General features: G+C 45.1%; 1 protein-coding gene across 2 annotated transcripts in view; it reads right to left on the bottom strand.

The window, feature by feature from the left end:
- Positions 1–309: 309 nt before the first annotated feature.
- LOC144155371 (zinc finger protein 341-like) overlaps positions 310–27,315 on the bottom strand; it is a 60,687-nt gene continuing 33,681 nt past the window's right edge. For both annotated transcript variants that reach the window (XM_077686750.1, XM_077686751.1), the window contains 7 exons: positions 26,212–26,430; positions 24,551–24,715; positions 16,677–16,787; positions 16,457–16,573; positions 13,272–13,513; positions 12,348–12,564; positions 310–5,547 (listed from right to left, as the gene is read on the bottom strand). In XM_077686750.1, coding sequence (XP_077542876.1) covers positions 4,807–5,547; positions 12,348–12,564; positions 13,272–13,513; positions 16,457–16,573; positions 16,677–16,787; positions 24,551–24,715; positions 26,212–26,430 — 1,812 coding nt within the window. In that variant the 3' untranslated portion in view covers positions 310–4,806. The remainder of the gene's footprint in view (positions 5,548–12,347; positions 12,565–13,271; positions 13,514–16,456; positions 16,574–16,676; positions 16,788–24,550; positions 24,716–26,211; positions 26,431–27,315) is intronic.

The following is a 27,315-nucleotide window of genomic DNA, read 5'->3' as shown; positions in this document are numbered from 1 at the left end:
CGCTGTACTCATAACTGTAGTTACAGCTTGGTCAAGCCTTCGCAAAAGCACAAGCAGAAAGGAGTGTATGAATAAAAACACACTCCTTCTCACTATCCAACAATTTTCTCCTCCACTTTCATGCTCATGCTTTAGTCATTTGTTATCCGCTGCATTCCGTTTTCACTCATCCTCCCCTGAGCCGATAGATCATTCACTTGGTTATGCTGACAGCAACGCCAAATGCACAAATGGGTACTGAAGAACTGTGCTCTAAAAGAGCTCATTCAATAGACAGATGTTTGCTGAAGCTAATTAAAAGGAGAAATGTGCTAACAGAAACAGTTTAATTGTCACAGCAGTTCTGTTTTCTGGCAAACAAAGAAAAAGAGCACAGCAGTTCTGCACTGGCACTTCTAAGGGGCCATGAAGACAACATACAACTTTGTGGTATTCAAAACATTTTGTTCTGTAATACTTTCAGTGCTTGCCAGGCAGTAAATGGTTCTTCATTCACTGAGAAATTCAACAATTTGACAACATTTCAACTCTCCTGGCATATTCGAGTTATGTTAATGGAGTACTGACACAAAATTTTTGTGTTACGGTTTTCTCGCGGCTATAGGTGCCTACGAGCCCACTAATCATAGAATGGCACATTAGATTGTCGAACGCAGCATAAATAATTACTTACAGCTTCATTTATTCAAGTCATTTTCAGTTTCGGTAAAGTGAACACCAAGGCAGCCGCAATGACAGGAAGGCGCATTTGACGTCACTACTGTCGCACCAGAACCGATGCCGGTCCGGACGCGTGCGCGCCAGATCGGCCCAACTGCTTGTAATCACACGTGACGTCAGGTTTAAAAACTGTGACGTGATGCACAAGGCGGAAAAGCGCGCGCCAACAGCACCGTGGCCGCCTCGATACGTCACGGGAGCCCAGACGTCGACTGTTTGGGTCGAAGCGCAGATGACGTCATGAGCTTGCTCGATGGTGTGGATGAGCTTTCTTGTGCGCTCGAGGATTAAAAATTGGTCTAAAATGTGATCTCCTGAACGGTTACGGTTTAAACTTCCGAGGAGGTATCTCCATATACAAAGGAAGTTTTTTACACATTTATCTGAGCTTTGAAATTTCGTGTCAGTACTCTTTTAAGTCAGCATGATGTAATACAGGCAGTTACCTAAAACAGATAGCATGTTGACTTCAGGTAGCATCCAAACGCTGCAATCCAAAAGACGTCTGTTGGTTATCGTCGGCCTACCTACGTGGTACAGTGATGCAACTCGACCACTGCTCCTGAGCTCAGTTTATTTACAAGACCTGTGCGTGCCTTGGTTTGTTACAGTTCATATTAACCGTTTCTGGAAACACTGAGTATGTCTCAACAAGCAGGGTAAGGTAAGTGGCATAGTTACTTGTGCCAGTCAGCCGGTGCAGTAACAAAAAATTGCTTCCCTGGCGGCGTGTTTACACAGCGCTGGCTGGCAGTAGTTCTGTATGCTGCATACATTGCTTATGTGTTCACATGGAACTCCATGTTTACTAGTACCCCACCATTCGTACTGCTATAAAAAATTACAAGGTCACCAAAGTGTCCTTTCATGGTGTCCTTTCAAGAACATGTCCTTTCATTACCCCTTTTCTTTTGATTCTTGTTATTCTCTCGGTCACTACTCAGCAAACACCCACATTGGCATCACCAAGCAAAGTGGACATTTAGCATGAACTTACTTTCCCAATCCCTTCATTGCTATTTCTGTAATTAGCATGCTCAAATTCACACCTCTAATGCAGGTTCCAAGTCGAACACCACAACACATTCACTAGCTCCACGTCTAACCTATTCTTTTTGCATCTTCTTCTCTCAGCTAGTATGACTCGGCGCATGCTCTACGCACTGGCATCACCCCACTTGCCTAATTGCTGCTGCTGTAAACAGCATGCTCAAATTACTCAAGCAGGCCTCAGCACATGTCTCCACGTCTCCAATACACAAGGTCACAATGTACTGACAGGGTCCATCCACCTTTAGTCGGGTAGAACCATTGAGCTGTTGTGGTGCTGGGGTTGCGTACTTGCCTCGCACACCGGAGGCTTCCCGGTTTAAACCCCACACAGACCCAAATTTACCCAATAGCCTTTTCTAGCAAATTACCCCATTTTTGTTCTTTGAGCCATTGGCCAGTTTGTGTGGTGTTGCTGTGCTAAGGACGAAGGATTTTCAACCTACAAAGTTAATCAATGCTTTCTCCACTAATGCTTTTGCATTAAACAAACAAACAAAAAAAAAACGCGCAAAATTTTAAGCACAAACAGCTCATTTTACAAGGTTATAATTCCTGTTTAATTTGCGGTTTATTCCGTAGGTCTCAGCGAATTGCACAAGTGTGCTGTAATGCATCATAATTCCGTGTGGGGAAGCAGCTGGCGAGTCCTGCCTATTCCATTCTCTGCATTATATAGCTTATTTAAGAGAGTTATTATAACGAGGCAATCTTTTGAACGAACTGACCTTGTATTTTGTCTTCACAGCCCTTTTAAAATGATGCATGCTGAGCATAAGTTTAGCATCAGCTCTGACTTTGTAGCAAAATAAGGACAGCATGAAATGCAACCAAGGTTACATGAAATTTAAAAAGGGGGGGGAGGGGGGGGGAGGGAGGCACTCACTAAGTATGATATTTCCCACAGCTCGGATTTTTCAGCAGAGATGAGACAGGCACACTTTAAAGGGACACTGAAGTGAATTTGTCAAGCTCCCGTTTTTGCTTGCACTGCGCAGACTGGCTCAAATTAACACACTTTTCATCATTTATCCAGTTGACAAGTCGGTAATTATTTTATAAAGCTCGAAAGAAGAAAAATTACCATGCACTGTCTGCGGCGGCCGCACCAACTAAACGCTATGACGACGGGAGGAGGTGCACCGTGATTGGACGATGCCCACGATTAGCATTCAAACAAGTTTCGGTTTCGGTTCTGTAAAACAACATGCTTGACATTCGACGTTATCTGATAAGCATTCTCGATATCTCAGTAATCGTCATACTGCACTTCTGCCATGTTGTCGGCTGTAAAATGCGTGAGATGTAAGCCTCCCAGGACGGCTTGGAATCGTAGCAATCACTAGCCGAGGCCTACGCAGTGGATGAACGCCCTCCGTGTCACCGCCGACGCTCAAATGCCATGCGCTTTCCCCCCATATTTGGAGCTTGCCTCACTCGTGCCTGTATCGTAAAAAGCGTGTTCGCCAAGGGTCTGCTGATTCTGGCCTGTGCCCATTGCCCGCAAGCAGCTGGTGATTATGGCAACAGCACGCCAACGAGAACTTGCTAGTGCGTCAGCTCAGCTCAGTCTGCGTGTCAGTGTCAGTCTGCGCGCGTTCTGCAAACTCGTTCGTAGAGCAGTGAACGTTACGTCACAAAAATGTTGAACTCAGTATAGAAAACATAGACCGAAAATGAAAATAAAACTTGCAAAAAAAAAAAAAAAAAAAAAAACCCATCCTCGGGGATTTGAATTTACAACTAGCAAAATAACATGCCTAGTGCTCCAGACCACCTGGCCACGGGCCAGCGCTGCCAGCGTTGGAAATATGAGGTATATAATGTATAACCAGTTTACACTTTTATTTAGTTTTAGCATTTCAAGCAGCTTAGGTGACTATTTGTTGTATAGGGCTCGTGCAGTAAGCGTCCCCCAAATATCCACAATATCTCACGTCCCAAATATCCACAATATCTCACGTCTAGCAATGCATTTCTTAGACGGAAAAGCGTTTGCAGATGCATAGCCGTGCTGCTGACCGCTGTGCTTGTTCACCCAGCGCAAAAGAGTGCTTCCTGCTCCCTAGTTTTACGCTGTACGGTAAAAGTTTCAGTTGATTTTATTTCCTTTGTACCTATATTGGCTACGTTGGCTTCTCCCGCCTTCAAGCGGCCTTAGATTTTTTTACTAGCGTACCAGTCAGTGAAGCGTCGCATGTGCGCTTGTGCAGTGCTTGTGTGGAGCGACCTGGACTTGGAGCTTGATACAGTGTACAAACTAACAAACTAAAGAAACGCACATTCTTTCATTCACAAACGTGTCGTGGCTTAGTTTCAACTGAGCGACCGAAATGTGACGACCCGTCAGCGGCCGGCGGACGAAACGCTGGGCCGACTGACTGCCTGAAGGCCGGGGAGCCGTGCAGTAGCGCAGCCAATTGCGAGCTCGGCTCCTCCCGACGTCACACAAAAACGCCACAGAAAATGGGCGGGGTTGCAGAGAGGAGGACAGCATTTTCGAATTGATTTTTCTACTAAATAAGGTTGCGTAAACGCACTCAGAGTGGTCGAAACATGGCCTGTGGACTCCGAACTACAATTTGCGCTAGTAATCCCGCAATGTTAACAAATCGCTTCAGTGTCCTTTTAAAGTACTTCTAAACATAAACAATGCATCCTAGGAATAAAATTTCACGGCCACGCAGACTCCACCACAACTATAGCACAGGCAGACATGCACAGCATTTGTACAGTGATGCTTGCTAAATATAAAACCATACAATAAAGGTGTGGCGTGGCCATGATGTGTTCACAACCGGGATGTCGAGCCACAAAGTCACTAACTTAGCACAGCCCTTCTAGCGTTCAGACACACAGAACTATTCTTACTCTGAGAACAGAGAACAAGAACTTTGCAGCAGACATAAAGGTAAGGGGAGTACACGTGTTAAAAATTCTGTACTACATGCTTGGTCACTTAAAAGCACTCTGCTTGCCTACCAACACCTGCCACAAGGTCCTACTCCAACGCGGTGACATGTCTTCTGCTTCACACTAAGCAACCTCACTGTACGGCTCCTCAACCGCCTCATATAAAATAGTCGTCCCTTCCACACCATTGTCCACCACCGTTTCTTCTACAGGCCGGTACACCTGTGTGGCAACTGCAGTGTCCAGGTCGCCCGTAGCCGAAATAATTTCAATGTGTGCTGTGGGAATATCTTCCACATCTTCTATCGCCTCCATCGCAGCTCCTGACTGCTTCTGGGCACCTTTGCCTGTGGCGAGCTCGCCTGTGCTGTTTCCGTTGGCGGCAGGTCGGCCCCTCCCCAGCCGTGTGCGGGCCTTGGCAGCTCGGGAGTTGTTGAAGCGCCGCCGCCGACCCCGAAGTGCTACCGACCACGTCTGCCGACTGTGGTGGGCTACGCCGGTACACGTGTGGTCGTCGAGGGCCTTGCGGTTCAGGAAGCTCTGCTGGCAGGACGAGCACTGGTACGAGCGAACATCCGAGTGCAGCTTCTCGTGCTCGTGCAGTCGCTGCTTCTGCGTGAAGCCGCGGCCGCAAGTGCGGCACTCGTAGGGTCGGACCCCAGTGTGGGTCAGCAGGTGCGACTTAAGCTTGTCAGCACGGCTGAACTCCTTGCGGCAACCCAAGGCCGCAGCAAAGGGGCACTTGAACTGCTTGACCGAGTCGTGCACCAGGTAATGCCGCTTCAGTTTGTCCTGCCGGTTGAAGGTGGCCCCACACTGGGAACAGAGGAACGGCTTCTCCGAGGAGTGCACCACTGCATGAACCTGGGCAAGGAGGAGGCAGGCAATGACAGCAGTCTGTCTCGCACCAACACTGTTCCCAGACCACCCCATCTCCTGATCAAACACTTGTGCAACTTCCATTCTTCAGTGCACAATGAAATCCCCAACAATACCCGCAAAAATCCTGTGCAGTTCTGGCAGAAATTGGGGTTGCCAGGGGGCAACAAGGAGAGGGGACAGCATGCTGACAATACAACATGACAATTTTACTGCGGTCTTCTTTACGCAATTTATTTGTTCACTTCTTTCCTACAGCCAGAACATAATTTGTAAACAAGTGAAATATTTCACTTCAACCAATCTGTAGCAAGAGCAACTTTTTTGGCAGTTGTGGTTCTGCTTCCAGCTTTTACTTTTTTTTAGTGTTCAGCATTTTTTTACTTGTGTTTTTTCACAATCAAATGTTTCTGTTTTTATTCAGCAAATATGTAAACGTTCCCCTTAAAAATCACTCAATAATTGTATTGGGGTGAACAATTAAAGTTACAAACAAACACTGAAGCAGTTAATGCGGCACTTTGCTGGCTGAAACTGCCTAACCTGCTAACACAGCTGTCGGGCGCATTGGACTTGTCTGACAGCACTGACCAACTGACATAAGTGCCACGGTAACTTACATGACCATGTTTGTCGAGTCACAGCTTAAGTTTTAGGAAACGATTAGTATGATCCCTAATAAAAATACGGTAGGTATAGAGGTCCGGCAAAATAAAAAGTGCGAACACTGGCACTTCAGCGGTATTGCAGCGCCATCTATGAAAGTGGGCGATAAACAAGATAACCGAAAGGCTGTCTGTGAGATGGTAGCAGCCCTGGACAGCAGGCTATCTTTAGTTTTAAGGCCCAGCTCTGGATAGGTCATTGTCGACATGAAAACACACGATTCAGCAGGATAATTAAAATTTCGGCTTAAAATGTTTAATTTCTCAGAGAATTAAGCATTGCTTGCTGCCAGACAAGTGCTGAGGGCACTAAATCCATCGAATAAAACAAACTAGTATTTTGTCTGCACCTGCATGGCCTTTTTAAATGTGAAGAAATCTGGCATTTTAGCAAATGGCCAAAGAGGTTACAAACTACATTAAAATTTGTGCTTAACATGCAAAGCTGCACCTAAATTTTGAGGATTAATGTCATAGTGGAAATTTATGGATGAACTAACACAACCATGAAAGTGCTGGCAGTTTTGCCTACACACATAAATTTCTGTACTCTGCCTCTACTGGAAACACAGCTGCCACAGTCAGGGACCGAAACTGTGAGCTTGTGCGTAGTAGCACAATGCCTCGTCAAATTTGACCATTTTCTTCAATTCCCACAAATTCACATTTAAATTGCTCAGCTTTCTTCAGTAATGAATACCCTTTTAACAGCAGAGCTGCTTAAGCTTGCGCTTGGTTTGGTGGCGTTCGAAAAAAAAAAAAAGACCCCAAGAAGAAATACCAAGTGTATGTAAACGTTTGCCTGCCTGTGTGTGTGTGTGTGTGTGCTAGAGAGAGAGAGAGAGAGAGAGAGAGAGAGAGAGAGAGAGAGAGAGAGAGAGAGAGAGAGCGAGCGAGCGAGCGAGAGAGCGAGAGAGAGAGAGAGAGAGAGAGAGAGAGAGAGAGAGAGAGAGAGAGAGAGAGAGAGAGAGAGAGAGAGAGAGAGAGAGAGAGAGAGAGAGAGAGAGAGAGAGAGAGAGAGAGAGAGAGAGAGAGAGAGAGAGTTAGCCCCACAACCGGCGGGGCTTGCTACTTCAGATGGGGGTGAACATAGTGAGGTGAAAAAAAGAAAAGAAAAGGGGAAGAAGTGCGCAGCAGCAATGAATAAGAGGGAGAAGAAAATAAAATCAGTTCGGAACATAGAAAAAATTTACAGCACTAGGAGAAAAAATCTGAAGAGTCGGTTGCTACGAGTTTTAGCGCGTGCTGACGCGGTCCACTTTAGGAAAGATGTGAAAGGCTGCAGACAAAACAATCCGGGCCTGCCAGCCATGGAGAGCTTCCAGCAACAAGTTTGGAAATCCATGTGAGGTGCAACAGCCAGGTCTCCGATGGAGGGAGAGGGGCGGCCAGCTCTGCTGTTTCTCTAGCCTTGCACCACTCACTAGTGCAAGCTGTGCAATTTCTTGTTAACACAGCCCGCAGTCAGGAAAATGCACACTCAGCATCTGCATTTGAAATAGGCAAGCTGACATGGCAATGCACTGTAAAAGCTACCAGCATGTTACTTATGCCATAATGGTACCCTGAAGCTTAGTTTTTATAAAGCTAGCTAAATACAGGATGTTAGAGGTAGCCACCTTGGAGTTGCGTGAGAATGCCACCAACAAATACCCCCAGAACAGCCCATCAGCTGATTTGGGCTCACCCATTTTAAGGTATCACATATTTAAAACTTTGGATACTAGTATACTTATCAGTGGTTGCAATGTTAACCACAAATGCAAACTATCTAGTTATAATGCTACTACTATGTTTCACTCTGTTATACACAAGCCAGAATGGAAGTAAGAAAAGTCCGAACACTAGAAGCAGTGTAGTGACAATAATTGAGTGCGCTGAAGAGAAAGTGGTCTCAACAATGTAACAGAAATACAGTGGAGAAGGAATGCCCAGGTTAAATGCTAACTGACAACTACATTTTTTTTGTACTACAGCTAAACCTGGATGTAACGAAACTGTATGTAACAAAGTCCTGGTTTTAACGAAGTTTTTCAATTCCCCATTGCCACCCCCACTGAAGCCCATGTGTTTATTTATTTATTTTTTATTTATTTCATATTACCATATTACATAAGGGGTGCATACACAAACTTAAAAAAAATACACATGTTGAAAGCAGTATTAGAAAAAAAAGGGGAGAAAAATGACAGAGAAGAATTAAAAAAGAAAAAAAAAGATAGAAAGGAACGAAAAAAGAAAATTTAAGTACCACAAAATATGGCAGGAATGCAATGCGTTTTATGAAAAATAATTAGAACAAATAAACGGATTGCGCTTACGCAAGAAGGCACTTACAGATGACAAGGAAATTACTCTACGGAACTAGTTAAATACAGTTAAATACAGAAAAGCGATGAAGGGCAAAAAAAGAGAAGAGCAGTGAGTGCACAATAATACATTTCAAGGAACAATACAATTCAAATCATCACAATTGGCAAAGCAACTATTGAAATTTAGTTATGTCAGTTTGAGTTGCTATATGTGAGGGTAAATCGTTCCAGTCAGTTACGGTGTGGGGCAGGAATAAGTGTGCATACGAGAACGAGTGACATAGTGGGCACTTAACTTTGTTGGGATGATCCCTGTGTATAAAAATAGCTGATGGAGGCTGAAAGAAATCGCTGTGAAGTGTTGGGTGGAAGTAGATTTTATGGAAAAGGGACAGGTGAGCATATGCGCAACGAACGCATAACTTATCCAGTTCAGCCCGCTGTTTTAATGCTGTGACGCTTGAAAATGTAGAATAATCAAAAAAGAAGCGAGCAGCACGGTTTTGTAATGACTCGAGGTTATTTGTGAGATATGCTTGATGAGGATCCCACATTGCAGAGGCATATTCTATTTTTGGACGAATAAGGGTGACGTATGCATTTTTACATCAGCTGGGGCCTGTTTTAGATTACGCCTGAGTAGTCCTAAAGAGTGGTTTGCTGAGGCAAGGATGACGTTAATATGGTTGTGCCATGTTAAATCATTTCTGAAATGAAGACCAAGATATTTGTACGTGTTCGTTACCTCTATTGCATTATGACTTATAGTATAAGTTGAAAAATGGGGGTTCCACCTGAAAACGGCATTTGCTTTGTTTTGAATAAATTAAGGGGCATCAACCATCTTAAGCACCAAGAGTTAATAGTATTTAGGTCAGATTGGAGACTGCAACAGTCGGTGTAAGAAGAAATGGTACGGTAAATTACAAGATCATCAGCAAATAGGCGAACACAGGATGATATACCCGAGGGAAGGTCGTTAATGTAGACTAGATAAAGTAATGGGCCTAATACACTACCTCTATGTAACGAAATGTCACCGCGGTTAACTTTGATGTAACGAAGCCGGCGAGCTGATCAGTCATTGTTTTTTTCACGTTTACTGAAAAATTGGCCGGAGAAACGAACTGATTTAGTGAATACTAGCACTACTGTAAGGAGCCAGCAGCAATAAAAACGTCTGGAATTGTCTAAACACGAAATTTGCATTGATGATGATGATGATGAACGGAGAGGCTAGCACCATGCCGTAGCTAATGTAGCAGTCACTGCTGCTCCTGCTCGGTTAGCAAGACACCACACCAGCTGGCAAGAGTAACTACCCCTCACTTTCTTTTTCTTTTTTTTTCGCCCACACCGCAAACTACCGTGCGTTTCCACGTGTGAGTGCAGTTTCCGTTCCAGACTTAAGTTTTGAGGTGCTGGGCCATCCTGTCGGCATGCAGTCGCACGTCTCCACTTCTATCTGTGGTATCAGTTCGTAGGTGACTAGTGCGGTTGCTAGAAAACGAAAAACGCACAATTTTAAATGCCGTCTCTGCTGGCGAGAAAGAAGAATGTTGCCACGTGGTATAGTATCCCAGCTAGCACCCTCTCAACGATCTTGAGTGTGATAAAGAGCATCACGTTCACAAAAAGGCCCCCTTTCAGCATACGTTTGGTTCTTCTAACAGGTTAAGGTGCTGAAAAGTGTGAAAGGGCAAAAGTGATACTTAAGTTACGTTTGTTAACACGGGGGTAAGTGACCTTGCTTCTTTGGAGCGCCGTGTAGAGCCTAAGCTCGCGCGAAAGCAGGAGGCGAAACTCGCACAGTTTTTCACTGTGAAATAAATCTATGAAGGGCAAGTTCACCTTCACTGATTTCTAGCATTTTGGCTTCCTTTCTGCTTCATTACCGCGATCCTTAACTCGAAACCTGCATGTAACGAAAACCTGGATGTAATGAAAAATTCCGAACTTCTGTCAACTTCGTTACATCCAGGTTTAATTGTATCCACACAACACGTATACCTCAGCAAGAAGTCTTTGTTCATTTGATGCACTTCCTGAGTGCACAAGTCAGCCTCCCCTCAGCCTTCATGGCACTGAGATAGCATTTCAGGAAGAGGGCACAGATGATTTTTCATTCACGGTTTCATTTTTTTCATGTACCACGGGTAGACCTCGCCATTGTCACGCCAAGTGCTGCTAATTTTAGAATTTTCGCTTCTTACGGGTGCTGGTCTACGCACGTGTGACAAGATCTGCATGTACAGTTAAGACGAACTCAACGAACTCCCATTGAGACGATCTCTAAGGGGCCATGATGGTTTGTTCGTCTTATCAGAAGTCCGTGTTATGAGAAGCCCTCCCAAAAAAATATTTGGCAACATGCCCAGGTGCATGTAAATATATTCTTCAAGACGGTCAATGACGTAGACCTAAAATAAAGGAAAAAGACAAAAAAAAAAAAAGAAATTAATTTAACTGCGCAACTTGATAGCAGACTTGTAGGCAAAGCGCGAGGCAGACACAGGACGAGACAAGAGATGGGATGAGGACGATGGGTCTCTTGTCTCGTCCTGTGTCTGCCTCGCGCATTGCCTACAAGAATGCATACCCAACAAGCCCAAGTTTACGCTCTCGTTGATAGCAGACTGTCTTCAAGTGTTCTTGCCTGGTTTTATCCAGTCCAAGCGGCGACGGAGAGTGTACACCCGCTACCTCAAGTGACAACACAGCAGAGACAATGAGGGAATTCCTCGCTTTCTCGGTGATGACGCGGTGGGAGTGAACCGACGCGAACTCACACAATCGCGCTGAGAAACAGCATTGGTCAGGAGAGCTGCTACAATAGGTAGTCTCTGTTGTCGCTTGCTTTACTTTTTTTTTACCCTCCTAGTTTTGCGCCTTTCTCCTCCAGAGCAGAGCGGCCAGAAAACTCGCCCTCACTCTTTGTTCTCTTTGTTTTGGCGCTTGCCCCACGGGTTGAAGGGAGGGAGAAGTGGCTGCTCTCTCTCTCTCTCTCTCTCTCTCTCTCTCTCTCTCTCTCCCCCCCCCCCCCCCTTCTGTGGCGTAAACTCACTTCATGCTGTTGTTTCATTTAAACTTTTCTTTCCCTCTGGTCGTGTGAATGCCTCGCCGCACCCCACAAGACTGCCACGCTATTGAGATTTGCCAGCAGTGGTGGTCACCCCGAAAGTGTTAGTCTCAACCGAAGTGTGTGTGCAAGGCTGTTCGTCTTAAGCAGATTTTTTTTTGCATTTAGTCTATGCAAAGCCAAACAAAATGTAAATATTCCCTTCTAATCATTGATACTACATAATACTAAATATACCCGTCATTAGCTGGGTGGCTTCATTAGCAGTGCCTTTGCAATGGATAATGTAATTTAACCAAACAAAGTTCAATGGCCCCCTGCTATCGTAAAAGCTGTAAACCATACCACATTTTCTAACAAGGTCTTTCAGCTAAAGTCAAACTGTGTCATCAAAGCATATTTTTGCAGTTTCATTTCACAATTTCCAGAGTTCTCATAAACCTTGTGCTAGCTTTGAGGAGTTGCCCAGGGAAAGGCACAGAGCCAACATGCCATAAATCCCTGTTTGAGAGTATTAGATCATTGCTGAAAGGCTTGTATAAAATGCAGTAGTATATTAAAAGTGCAGCTTCTGAAATTAGAAATGCGTCTCTTTGGAAGCTCACTGGTTGTACCTCGTGCCAAGTCGTGGAGCGAAATTTTTGACCCTCTTTTTTTATGCAATTATTTCGCACTTGCAATTATTTTGCACAAAGCAAAAGCAACCTTAGTCTCACTGACAGTACGCACCTTGAGGTAGTGGTCCGTCTTGAAACCCTTGTGGCAAACTGAACAGACATGAGGCGTTGATGCTCGGTGAACAATTAAATGACGCCTCAAATAGCGCTCACAGGGGAAGACCTTGCGGCAGACTGGGCATGGGTAGTTGTGGCTGCAGGTGGCTTGGTGATGTGCCAGAGCCTCCAGTGTCGCATAGCGGTTGAGGCAGTGAGGACACTGGTGGGGCCTGCAAGGAGGAGAGCCAGTCGCTCTGCAATGCCGGCAGCTGTTGCGGCAGATGTTCCCACCCCTTAGAGGGGGGAAAAAAACAGAAACAAACCACCGGACTGGTACATAATAGAATTTTCATGAAACCAGACTCATCGATGCAATCACTGAGTAAAGCTTGCAGACCATGGCACATCACAGGCTGAGCCTTCATTTAATGCGCGACACCTGCACGAAGTTGTCACATCACCATGTTTGTTTTACTCTTTTCATTTATTTTCCTACACTACTATGCTATATGTATTTTCAATGTGTACTACACATAAACCACCTGAAACTTGCTTGATTTGTGGGGCCAAGAAATCCCTTCTTTCACTACCCAAAATGCTGAAAGCTTATATGAGAGCCCTTTTGAGGGTGCTAGCAATGGTAGCCCCCAGGTGCACCTTTTATTTCGACAATATATAATCTCAATGCTGGTCTCAATGCTGGCCAACACTATACTTTTTGATATGCAACCAGATAGTCTCACTAAAGTGCTACGCTACTGCATCAAGCGAGGTGATAAAACAGGGGCAGCCATGCGGGCTGTTGAAGGGGGGACTGGCTCATACTCGTCTACTGTGTGGCACACATTTCAACACTGCCTAATGTGTATTTACTTACAAAAGAACACTAGCTACATCGAGCAACAACAGACTACATGGCTAGGGTGCTGTTTCTTGCCTGTTGTTAGCCTTGGCTGATGTGCTGTTGGAGCCAATGGTGACACTGATGCTGTGACTGTCGCTGGTCACACACAGGGAATGGGTGAGCTGGTGGACGTTGAGTTCGTACAGCGAAGCCAGAGTGCGTGGACAGTGGCCACAGCGGTACATCATGTTGCTTTCGTGGCTCTTGGCATGGCTCAGGAAGGAGTCCAACTCCGTGAATGTTTTGCCACACTTCCCCACAATGCACTTGAACACCTGTAAAGCCGAATAAAGGTTAGAGAAAGTACGGGGAATCTTTATAGTGACCGAGCCAAAGAGGCAATAAAAATTTTCGAATGCAGCTGAACCCAAATATAACAAACCTGGGAGCAGCGAATCGGTCACGATATCGAACACGCAAAACTTATCTTGTTAACATCCATTACTAACTAGCTCACTCATAACGAACTGGAGATCGCACACATCAAGTTCCGAGAGTGCCCACTGCCAGTGCCATAAAGCTGCCTGTTCCTTAGGCAGGCGATGTTTTTTTATGAACTACTCGCACAGCACCTCAGTGCAAGTGCATCTCATAAAACAATGCACGGAACCTTGTCTAAACCGTCCCGAAACCGACGTCAACGTGCTAGGATGCTGGTTTTAGGTGACCCTGGACATGGAGCTCTTTTGTCGCACAGAAAAGAGCAAGCTTGTGCATAGATAAGACAGATGGCAGTACCTCCTCAGCCACAGTGCTTTCGCTTTTTGCGAGTGGCTGCTATGCATGCTAAGATGTAGAAAGAAGCAGCACACCAAGCTTGCCCACGAAGTGAAACCAGAACAACAAACACTAGTATGTTAAAAAAAAGCATGCTTCAGTATGAAGTGCCATATTTGGTGGAAATGCGGTCAATTACGAAGCATTACATGCTTTAGGCCTCCTCGGAAACCAAAAAAGGCCTGGCAATTTTATTCTCATTTTTTTAGACGTTCTGGGGGGCTAAGGCAGTATCTGGGTGGCTCTGGTATCGGGGTGGCTAGAACAGTTAAAGATTGGTAACAGGCAAGGCAGTGCATGGCTAAACAGGCGCTATCAGCATCACTGGCATCAACTAGGGCATATGTGAGGACAGGGGAGCTGTGGCTAAAAAGTGCAAAATATTTAAGTTGGACAGGACTGCCTTGTCTTGGCAGCAAGACTTCGGCGTTCAGAAAGGCGAGGAATAGAGGGGAGGACTTTTCTCATTCGGCATGAACATTTCATTTAAACTGTGACTGCTTGTTTTCAGGCAGTGTAGATTGCCCAGGTGTTTTCACTGGTACTGCGCTGACATTGAGGAAAGTGGCTTGGAGCCCATCCACACAATCCTGCACATAGAGAATGTTGTTATTAGTGATGCTGGGGAACAATTATGTGCCAAAAGATGTGAGATTTTTATCAATTAGACTAACTTCGCTTAGTACTTGTTTCTAACTCCCTAGCATAAGTATGTGTCCTAAAACCAGCAATTAAAAATGACACCACCTTCCCGCGAGGGAACCCTGAGTTGATGCGAAGCATCTCGGAGGCTCCGAAACGTTCATGAGATTGGGTATCCAAATAACGGAAAATGACAGAATTTTTTGGCGTCCATTCAGCTCATCGGACGGCGCAGCGCGACTCAACCGAAGCAGCAACTGAGGGAGCGGCGCACGGACCGGGTTTATTATATAGAGCAGATGGAGTGGAGAGGAGGAGATGAGAGAGGAGACGTGCATGTGCGCTTATCGCGCAGCTGCGGTGATGAGTAGCGCGCGCGCTATCGCACAGCTGGCGTGGAGAGGGGGAGGGGAGGAGCAGAGCACGCGCTATCGCACAGCTGGCGTGGAGAGAGGGAGAGGAGGAGAAGTGCGTGCGCTATCGCACAGCTGGTGGGGAGAGGGGGAGAGTTGTGGACAAACGACGGACGGACGACGGACGACAGAGCCGAGAGCAAGAGATGCTTTGCATCTAAAAGCTGGCTAACTAATATCAGGTAATTATGCTAATTAATGTGATTATCCTTCTCTGGTGGCTGCTGGAACAAGTGAGTTGCACAAAAAACAGGATACAGTTGATTTTGCTACTTCTTTGAAAATGCCTGATGCAGCCAAAAACAAACACCTGTATAATAAGCACATTATAGAAGTTCATCAAAGTTCATTTACACAGGTTTTGGTGTATTAATGTTATTCAACGTATCAACCCACTTCTAGCTCATTAAAGGAGCCATGAAGAGAAAATACAAGTTGGGTTTATTAGAAAGACTGCTTAGTTCCCATAAAAATGATATCAATATCATCGCAATCTCCGAACAAATAACGGAGATATTAAAGAAAATGTGTGAAGCAGCTGCGACCCCCTAGCCAATTTCCCGCAACTTTTCTATGACGTCACGGAACCTTGTTTGTGCGATTGGCGGCCGCCTAACTGGCCTGTCGGGACGACACATGACTGGACGTCTGTAATGGGCCTCTAGTTTCATTTGACCGCAACACTTGAATGCTAACGTGCAGTTAACGCACTGAAAATTGTGTTTTATTGTTGGCCCGTATGACGTCATTCTTGCTCATAACACGTCACTGTGGCGCAAAATTTGAAAGTTTATAAATACTTCTTGCTTTTTTTCCGTTAAAAAACATCTTTTGTGGCTGTAATGGAGCTAAGTGAGATACTGAGTCCTAGTTCTTTCAAATTACATGAAGTTGTATTTTCTCTTCATGGCTCCTTTAACCTGTTGATAATAACCAGGCCGACTGCATAAGCAGTGCTAGAAGCAAAAAGGCATAAAACTGTTGGTTGAAGCCTATGTGAACATTGTGAAAGCAGTGAAAGCATTCCTCAAATAAGAAAAGCAACAAATAATCTGAAAGCAACTCGGGGATAGCAATGTGCCTGGTATCTCGGTTTTTCTAACTCCTTCTCAAATGTTCTCTGCCGCTTTCCGCAAAATGGAAAGTTTACCAATCGTCAAGTCAGATCGTCAAGTCAATAAGGCATCAATCTGTTTAATCTGTGTGACCCTTTCCTATGTGGCCCTACGTGTCGCAGGGAAGAGCACAGGCTGAGCGACCTGGGGGCTCAGGTATAACACTAGGCTTGCTATTTAGTTCCTCCTTAATGATTTAGTTCCTCCATGACGATTCCCACGCACAGTTTGCATACGTTTGCACTGTTTTGATGAGAATGCTAGTAGTTACCTTTTCCTGCTTGTGGAATGTCAAATGGCTCTTGAGCTCAAAGTAAGTCTTCCCCACAAAGGAACAGAATGGACAGCTGTAGCTGTTCACCAGGGCCACATCATCAGAAGTCACGATCTGAAAGTAGGGTGTGCACTTGCAACTCCTTTCCATGCTAGGAGCTCGAGAAGCAGAAGGGGCAAATGAGACAGGAATTGCAGGCAGGTTTGCAATTTCTCACCTTCTTGTTTCCTGCACTTTCCTCCTTGGAATTTGGGTCGTCAACAGACGACTGTGAACCATCTGAGACAAGCTGCGGGGGCAGTGTGCACGACAAGCCATTGGGCCATACCTGTTTTGAAAAAGAATTACGTGGTCATTCCTGTCGCCTGCTAGAGTAATAACAGAATGGTAAACATGTGCTGGAAATCGCAAAAACATTGCCACAGTCAAGCTGAGCCTGTAAAATGCAAGGTTTACTAGGATCGCATTCACAAAGTAGGAGCATCTTGAGTCCTCTTATGGGATTAATCCCTCCTCACTATTGTTATTAGACCGTGGCAATATTCTTTGATGAAATTTAATGCAGGGCGATTCCACGAGAGAACGAACATGCGTGTAACACGACCATTTTTTGTTCTTTCTTGTTTTTTTATGATATATGCGCAAAATATGGAAACCCCCGAAGTTCAAGTTTGTTTTCTCCTGAGGTGCGTAGTTCGGGAGAAAAAAAATGTTTGAATGTGCCCGGAGCGCCGCGGAGGTTCCGGCAACTGCAGATTTTTTCAAGTTTGCGTCTTTGTGTACATCAAGGAGTAAAAGGGGTGTGTATAAAATGTTTCGAGCCATAAACTACACCGGAATGCTAATCAACGTAACGCAAATTCGACGTCCAGCAGCGAACAAAAAAAAAAAAAAAAAAATCGTGAAATCGGCTCAGACGATAGTTTGTTACTGTTTTTGACGCCCCCTATCTGATTTTCTTCTTGTCTGAAAAACTTCTAAGTTAGACATTTTGTTGGCCATACGTGTCTGAACACATCAGCAAAAGATGGTGTGTGCAAAAAATTTATAAGTACGTCAAAAAATTCAATAACTTCGGCTCTTTTTCAGAAATTGCGCAAATTCAAAACTCAATATAAAAAAAAACCCATATTCGATTTTCTTCAAAATTGCGGAAACAAGACCCCTTTACTTGGAAAACAAAACTGCGGAAAAACATGTTGCATCATTTTGTTCACAACAAAGTTATGAGGGGCCAAACATGGGGCTCGCGCGATGCGTCTCGGCGCGCCGCGGTAAGTTCCAGCCGCTGTTGCCGGACGTTGCGCGGGTGTACACGAGAGGTAATTCACAGTCCACTGTCACATATCGGAACGGTCAATCTCTTTCCAGTATTCCCCAACGAAAAACACTATTCTGGAGATTCTATATTTTTTTTTTGCCCGCCTCTGTTTCCCTAATGTGTTTCCGGCCGATACCACCTCAAAAGCGCTCATTTGCGAACGCCACTCCTCTTATTGTTTCCGGCCGATACCACCTCAAAAGCGCTCATTTGCGAACGCCACTCCTCTTATAGGGAAAAGAAAGAGGGATGCAAAAGAACAGGAAACGCTTTTCCGGTGGTTCGATCGGGTAGAAGTGGTAGGAAGGGTCGAAATTTTCTATTATTATGGCGCTTTGGCCACAGCATGACTAAATTACTGAAGGGATTTCAGCTTTTCTTCACAAGATTATTTATTCAAGTAAAAAGACACTGGAGTTTGGGAATTGGCTGGCAGGCTACCATGATTAATTATTTACAGTCAGGAACACCGAAAAAAGCACACGTATGGGAATACAACTTAAGTAAAATGTTTGTAATATGTACACCACAGCTCCCTCGGGCGCTCATAAAGTCAAGCACACGAAACTGAAAACAGGTAAATGGCAGTGGGCTCACTTTCAGCGGTTCTGTTGACGGTTAAGCGCTGTTCGTTTGGGTATTCCTTCGTGATGGACCACACGTGACAGGACTGGATGCCTCGGATACGTGGCAGATGCTTCCGTTCTTCGCGCTTTCCCATGCGAAACTGCGTGAATCAGGGTCACCTTCTTTAGCTTGCTTTGCAACTCAGCAATCATTTCAGCTGCTGACCGAATGACGTTGGTGCTGCCTGCCCTCAGGTTGTGTAACGAAGCGTGATGTTTGCAATACCACCAACTCCATCACACGAGTTTTTTCCGTGTCCGGTAGCAGAGAACAGCCACTTCGCAGACGTGTAGTTTGCTCTGGAAAGTTCGTACAGCTGATATTTGTTCTTGAAATGGCTGGCTGCACCGTCACTAACGTAAACAACGTGGCTGTAGACAGGGGCACTTTCTTCCAGGCATTCGTGCACCTTGTGGAGCGCATAGCATGCATGTGCGGTATCGTGTTGCATGTCATCGCTGACTACTGCGAAGCTCTGAACTGATTTTCTCGTAGTTACAACGCAGGTAAACAGTGAAACCAGTGTTTTGTGCCAGTGGTACGACTGGACTTCATTTGGCAGAATAACTGTCCAATTTTCAGCGAAGTCGAAGTGCAGTACAATGCTTGATCGCCGTTCGCATCTTTTTGCTTCGTTTATGGCAATGGCCTGGGTGCGCCTAGTATAGTCATGGGAAATCCACTTGGTGACCCATTTGCCTAGTTCCTTCACGAATGCAGCTGACGGTACAGTCTTTTTTATCAGAGAGCCATTTTCCCACACAGCATACGTGACCTCTTCTTCATCCGATACGCTCAAAGCTGACATGGTAAGGTTGTCGGCCATTGGGCATTGCCGGCACTCGCCCAAGAAACACTGCGTCGATGGTGAGGTGCAAAGACAAAGCTCCTTTAAGGTGCTCATCCTTCAGTCAATCCCTGTAACGTTTTGCAGGGCCAAAGCAGACAGGTCGGCATCTGCACAATAAACGCAGACGCACACTTTGTGCTGGGGTGAGTGCAAGACCCATTTCGGGCGCAAAGAATAAAACTTCGACAAACCCATCATGACACCAGGATGGGCTTCTTTGTAGACATTGTAAGTCTCCCGTATCGAGCGTGTCATGAAGCGCTTTGACACGTATTCCCGAGTACCGTTTACGACAACTGACACAACATCTTTCCTGTTTGGGCTCTGCCGCGAGCACCCGAGCTCATCTCTTGTGTATTACTCGAGCGCCGTTTGCACATCTGATGGACTGAGCCTTGACCTTGTGTACAGGTTTGCCGTTGACCACACGCCATTCATACCGCGCAGCTTTTGAGCCTTTATGATCATGTACTTCGTAGCATTGGGAAGCATATCCTGGATTTTTTTTGACGGTGCTTCAGCTGGAAGGAGAGTCAGCAGGCGCAAGCGTTCTTGATAAGATGTCGATGCCTCCAAAGCTTCATTAAGGTTTCGCAGCTAACTGGCGCACATGTGGCAGTCATCCTTCGGAAGGGCGGGATTGCTCGAGTTTCCGTAGGCGGTGCTTAGACTTGAATGTATTTCTTCAACGACAACCTTTTCAATTTCAGCGCGTTTCCTTTTTGCGTAGGATTTTCGGCTGCGTGGAGGTAGAGCAGAAGGCGGTTTCAATGGTAAAACTTCGGAAAGTTGAACATACCTGTTCACTTGGAGGACTGCTTCATCTTCTTGGCTAAATGTATCGTCGGCTTCGTCAGGAGAACCACCAGGAGAACACAGAAGTTCGGTCAGGCGACGAAAGCAGTGCTGGAAGATCTAATCACTGTCATCAATGTCACGGCGCAGACGTTTCCGCAAAGATTCAATGTCTAAATCTTTCATGCTGCGGAAGTTTCTTTGTCGAAGTATCTTCTTCTTGTGGACGTGCAAGTAATTCGCACAAACTCTCCTCTCGGAGCTGTGAACTTGGTACATATCTTGCGCGCACTTGGCAGCAGCCACCCCCGATCAACTTGCTCAGTTCAGTTTCGGACAGGAATGAACTGTGGGTGGGTGAACAGGTCACATTTTTTTATGAACAACATCCACTAGGTTTCCCCTGCTACATCTATCAGGAGAGGAGTGTGCTGGTAGTCGAACAAGCAAACACGCGCACAAATACACGTGCAAACACTTAGGCACACACGAAAGCATCCACCCATGGAAAAAAACAAAATTTTAAGGGAAGGAGTCAAAAGTAAACAAAAATATGGCAAGCGTCAAGCAAAGGGAAGCATCCGTTGAGAGCCCATCAACCAGTGAGTTGAAGGTCAGAAAAGGACGGGGCAGTAGCTCCTCCCCTTCTGCAATTTTCGTACGCAAGCGTAGAAAAATAGCTAGTAATACTGTAATGTACGCTTCGCCTTTGTGATATGTGACTAAACAATAAATATACGGCAATAATATGACAACAGACTGGAATTTAGTAATACGTCAAGCAGCCAGGTACCCGATCACACCTGATTCTCATTGCAGCAAAATAGGTTCGCGCGCACGTGGCGTCTCCGAAAAGCCTGCTACGGCCTCGTAAGCCGTGGTGCAGGTGTTTGTTTCCTGGTTAGTTATTTTTAAGGTCGTTCTCTCACGTTTGCCTCAAAAAAGGCGGTGGGAAACTCTGTGCTGACGCCTGCGCACCATGCACCGCCAGCGGAAATGCGCCCGTCGTGGTGAGGAACTGATTAGGGTCTGAAGGTCAATCCATACCCTCCCTTGTAACCGCCCGTGCGCCATCTGTTTCGGACGCCTGCGCATCGGAGGAACCTTTGTATTTTTTGTTTTGCATCCCGCAAAACACTGGCGCCGTAAAGGAGCGCTTTTGAGGTGGTATGGCTCAGAAACTTAGCTCGTTAAAGAACACATTAGGGAAACAGAGGTGGGCAATAAAAGAAAAATATAGAATCTCCAGAATAGTGTTTTTGTTTGGGAATATTGGAAAGAGATTGACCGTTCCGATATGTGACAGTGGACTACGAATTACGTCTCGTGTATACCCGCGCAACGTCCGGCAACAGCGGCCAGAACTTACTGCGGCGCGCCGAGACGCATCGCGCGAGCCTTAAGTTTGGCCCCTCATAACTTTGTTGTGAACAAAATGATGCAACATGTTTTTCTGCAGTTTTGTTTTCCAAGTAAAGGGGTCTTGTTTCCGCAATTTTGAAGAAAATCAAATATGGGTTTTTTTATATATTGAGTTTTGAATTTGCGCAATTTCTGAAAAAGAGCCGAAGGTATTGAATTTTTTGACGTACTTATAAATTTTCTACACACACCATCTTTTGCTGATGCGTTCAGACACGTATGGCCAACAAAATGTCTAACTTAGAGGTTTTTCTGACAAGAAGAAATTCAGATAGGGGGCGTCAAGAACAGTAACAAACTATTGTCTGGGCCGATTTCACGATTTTTAAAAAAATTTTTTGTTCGCTGCTGGGCGCCGAATTTGCGTTACATTGATTAGCATTCCGGTCTAGTTTATGGCTCGAAACATTTTATACACACCCCTTTTACTCCTTGACGTACACAAAGACGCAAACTTGAAAAAATCTGCAGTTGCCGGAACCACTGCTGCACTCCGGGCACATTCAAACATTTTTTTCTCCCGAACTACGCACCTCCGGAGAAAACAAACTTGATCTTCGGGGGTTTCCATATTTTGCGCATATATCATAAAAAAACCAGAAAGAACAAAAAATGGCCGTGTACACGCATGTTCGTCCTCGTGGAATCGCCCTGCAAAACTCCCTTCCAATGATCACAGGAGCAATCTCTGGGGGACCCTTGGCCATTGCTTTTGCTTGCACTTTCAATTCCCCTTCATGCCATAAAAATGTAGAGATGCTACATAGAACTGAACTGGCGCTCAAGAACATTGAAAGGGCAAGGTCAGCCTTGTAAGTACAAATAACTGCATAGAATAACAAACCAACCAGTAGAACTTTCTATGGCAAGCTCTCAAGGAAACAAAGCGGTACAAGCTGAACACAGGAGGCCACTCTAGCCACAAATCCTCTTCCAACGAATGTTAGTATGGTTTTGTACAGCACTTGCTTTCTTGACATTTACCAAGTGGGGCAGAGCATTGGGCAATTTTTGTTTGTGTACTGTGTTGGTTCTATCATGTACGGCAAAAACACTTTGTTCATGGGAACTATTCAATGTGTATCTGCTTTGGGTTGACACTAGATCCTCTTCAGATTACCTTTAATGCTCCACACTGTTCGTGCAACTACTCTCAGTTTCAAACTAGGAGACCGAAGACTATAATTAATGTACCTGAGGGCAAACTTTGGAAATGGATCTTTATTTGCTACCTGGCTCCATTTTCTAATAGAAACATGCACCCTAAAACTGGGAATTAAAAGCTAATACAATTTTGGTAATTAATCACACTGACGTTTCAGTGTTCCTTTAGCCGAAAGGAACACTGCCGTAAATTTTGAACATTGCCTCATTACCTCCACAAATTAAAGTCTACACAGAATGCGTAGGCCATGTTCAGAGTCGTTATTAGATTTGCAGAAATTTATAATGAAAAAAGGGCATTTGAAAGTGCAGCTTCCCTTGCATCTTCCTCCACAACGATTCACTCAATATTGGCTACAGTGACGCAATGGCAACTCTGCAGGATTAAATTAAAAGGTTCACTGGCAAGCTTACCCTCTAAAAACCCACGAGTTAAACAACAAAAGTTGATAAGTGATGTAAACCTCGAAATTGGTAAAAATAAAAACTTCGAAGGCTGATATAGCATGGAAACGCATTGCAAACAAACCATTGTGACGTCATTACAAGAGAGGCATGCAAATATTTGAAACTTCAAATACTTTGCGAATAGTGTTTGCTATTCAATTCAATTCACAGCGCAGTTTTGCTGGCTGAGGCATTTGAAGTTTTCGAATATTCGAAATTTACGAATAATAGGGCAGCAGAAGTTGGCTCTGCCGCATGACACACGAATTTCAAGCTCCAGCCCATGGCATACCATTTAGTTCCACGTTTACCGCACAAAGCGGAAGCTGTGCAACAAAGTTTAACACGTGAAATCATTGCACAAAACATGTATGTTGTGAATGCTAACTCCGTGTATTTTAGCTCAAGTGGAACACAACTTCTGCAACATTTATAAGATGAAAAAAAGTATCCTGTTAATATAACACGTGTAGTGAGTGATTGATTGTGGGGTTTAACGTGCCGGTGCCACACAGGCAATGAGGCATGCCACAGTGGAGGGCTCTGGATTAATTTTGACTCCCTGGGGATCTTTAACGCAGGCCGAAATCTCGAACACACGGGCGTTTTTGCTTTCGCCTCCATCAGAAAAGCGGCGGCCGCCGCCGGGAAACGAACCTGCGTACTTAACATGTGGAGTGAGGAATCAACAGTTATTACTAGTTGGCAATGCTTGCAGTAGAGTACTTGACATACCAGCCTATCTTTTCAATCACTAGAGGGACCACTCAACATACTGCTTCTATTCACAGAATGTTGAAAAACCTGCATTTCTTCATGGCAATGTATGCCAAATTTTGTTCCACTGTGTTGCGACCTTGTCTTAACCATTTACTACATTTATTTTCTTTACCATTTCGTTATCAACAACTACAGTAAAACCTCAATACAATGAAGTCATACGGTATAAGTAAGTAACCTAATGCCCGTTGGAAACCATATATATTTAACCTCGATATAACAAGGTAAGTGTTGGCGTAATAACATCATAATGAGGCCGCTGGACTTCAGAAAAAACTTACCTGGAAGAATAGATTTCAACATGAAACTAAAAGTTCCAGTTTTTTCCTGACTTTGTTGCTTCAACACAACACATTATTTGCAGTTGTAATCTATCCAGCAGCTAAAACAGTCTAGGTTTCTTCAGTCTATGCTACACATCAAATTCTTTTAACATGTAAAGGTGCTGGATCCGATGGGCTACAGCAATTAATGCAATAAGGTAGCCAAACAGCCCATGGAAATTCCCTTGGACCCATTTCCATACCAGTGTGGATACCACAGCACCCCGAAAAGTGGGGACCGGACAGCTACGGGTGTCCCACAGGAGTGCCAGGAAGCACCGAATGGCTAACCCTGTTGGCTACTAATGTACATGAAGAACAAAGACAAAAGCAAGGGCAGCACCACTTTGAGCAAGGCTCACCTTGTGCGTCTGCATGTGCTTTTTGACGTTGGACTTCTGGGCAAAGCCCCGGCCGCAGATGACACACTGGAAGGGTTTTTCGCCCGTGTGTGAGCGGATGTGCTGCTGCAGGTCAAAGTTTTTGCTGAAGGCCTTGCTGCAAAACGGGCACTTCTGCGTCTTCAACTGGTATACAAATGGAAACAAAAACACACACAGGCCTTTTGTTCAGAGCTTTAGTGCGATGTTCAAACCGGCAATAACAAGTTTCATGAGGGTCAGAATTCACATCATTATAGCACCTGGATGCTATAATTCCATAAGACAATATCACTATGTTACAATCGACATAATCTGGTCTCGATAATGAAAATTCAAATTTTGGGGGTTTAATGTGCCGAAGCTACACTTCGGCTATGAGGCATGCCGTAATGGAGGGCTCTGAATTAATCTTGACCCCCTGGGTATCTTAAACGCGTACCAAAGTCTCTAAGGAATTCATCATACTAGCGAACACACACAGGGACAAAGGTAATAGAGACGACGAAACACACGCTAGACTTCAACTCAGTTTCGTCGTCTGTGTGTTTCGTCGTCTCTATTACCTATGTCCCTGTGTGTGTTCGCTAGTATGATGAATTCCTTAGTTAGTAACCAACTCGCCCAACTTACCGCCTTAGTTGACCAAAATCTCAACACACAGGCGTTCCCACTTTCCGCACCATCAGAAAAGCAGCCACCACGGCTGGGATCGAACCCACCTTGGGCTCAGCATCAAACCTTGAGCTTAGCCGCACGTCTTAACCACTGAGTCACTGTGGCACATGTCTCAATAGTGAGCGTCCTTCCTCGCATTTTACCCAAGCACTGCTTCCCACACACCCGATTAATAATGCGAGCACACAACCAATTTATGCTCTACGTGAAGTCTACAATCAAAGCTTTTGCATTCCAACCCGAATGACGCGAGAACAACAAGGACAAACAGCCTCATAGCTTTGCACTTCAGCAAACAAACGTAACTGCCTATGGGTTGAGTTGGAGCAAATACAGATACAAGCACCTATAGACCAGGAGGATGTGACAACCATCCACTTCATTTCATACCACAGGCTGAACACAAAACGAGTCTTCACTTATATATCCGCCATCCCTGCCTTACACCCACAAATACCTCTTTGCTATCTTTTGTTCCCCCAGCTTCCCCCTTCTAAGTCGGCCCTTCTTTCCCCCTTTTCAGTGCTTAATTGCTATATAAGGTCAGCATTACATGTATCTGTACCACATGTTTAGAAAGAAAAAAAATTGCAGGCAATCATTGTAACTGGTGCAGTGGGGTTTGCGCTGTCAGAGTGATTCTGGTTGAGTGACGGAGTTGTGTTAATGGACTGAATTCACCCACCACCCTCTCTCAATCCTCCTCACCATTCTGTCCTCTTGTCTACATTTGCTGAGGCTTCGCACAGACAAAGCCAAGTTTGTACAAAGTGACACTATTAGTACTAGCATGCACGCGTGCACGCACGTACACACACACGAGAGAGAGAGAGAGAGAGAGAGAGAGAGAGAGAGAGAGAGAGAGAGAGAGAGAGAGAGAGAGAGAGAGAGAGAGAGAGAGAGAGAGAGAGAGAGAGAGAGAGAGAGAGAGAGAGAGAGAGAGAGAGAGAGAGAGAGACCCTCACCCCCTTCTGTGAAGTGGCCGTCTCTGCAGCTGCCACCTGGTTGCGCCGCTTGCCCCTGCCGAGAGTCATGGTGGCAGTGTGGACGGCAGGCTGTGGGGTGTCCTTGAGCTCCGCCGCTGTGTTGGATACTATGAACTCAACGCCCTTGCCGTCAACCTGGACTTGCAGCTCCGAGGACATCAGGTTCCTCGAGGGCAGCATCTCAATCACTGCGCCCTCCTGCACCAAGACGGCACCAGCCGAGGCTCAACAGGTAGGCATATGAGAAAGAAACGAGTGGAAGCATTCATAAGCGGGAAAGGAGACTCTGGCTACTCTGGTGGGCAAACCCGGAGTGGCATTCACGGCACGGGGGAGGGTGGTAGATGTGTGAGGCTACAGGGGCCAAGGAGAAGGTAGGAGAGCGGGAAACTTGGCGTTGCTACCTTCATTGTAGCCAGACGGATAAATTTTGACAATTTTGGAGTTCTATAATGGGGCCAAAATATTGTATGCACACGGATGTTTTTGCTTTCCATCATCAGCAGAACCAACAGAAGTCAAGGTCAATCCCACCTTTTCGTTCCTTCAGACATAACGCACCCACGATGTGGAATGGCAGCACCGCCTATCATTGCTGAGATAAAATGCTTTGCCTTTCACAAAGCATTTTACTTCGGTGAAGGCAAGCGGCCTTCATTTTCCCCTCAAAGAGGTTGGGCTCTACTAGGTGAAAATCGCATTGATTCAGTTTCTCAACAATCCTGTCAGTGCCATCGCAGATCTTGGTGTTAAACAAAATAGACCATAAAATGAGACATCCATGCAAAATTTCAGTTTATTGCGAATGAATGAGTGGTTTTCTGGGGAAGAAAAAAAAAAAAACAAAAAAAAAAAAACTTTAAAAGTGACTCAGTTACTGTTGCAACGCCCTGTATATACAACGAACATACCCAAATTTTTTTCTTTAAGCCAGGTATACATTATATTTACAATTTGTTAAAAAAAAAAAGAAGCCCATTCATTATAAAAGCACTCAATTTTTTATAATTTCTGCAACAAGGCACGTTTTCAACAAGGTGCAACGAGGCATGTTTTTCAGTGCGTACCCTCCCCGAACCCAAC

The sequence above is a fragment of the Haemaphysalis longicornis genome, unplaced genomic scaffold (genome assembly GCF_048455015.1).
Source record: "Haemaphysalis longicornis isolate Haplotype H1 unplaced genomic scaffold, Haemaphysalis longicornis Haplotype H1 scaffold_1, whole genome shotgun sequence".
Classification (NCBI taxonomy): Eukaryota; Metazoa; Arthropoda; class Arachnida; order Ixodida; family Ixodidae; genus Haemaphysalis; species Haemaphysalis longicornis.
The sequence above is the reverse complement of the archived record's forward strand: the minus strand, read 5'-3'. Positions and strand labels throughout refer to the sequence as shown.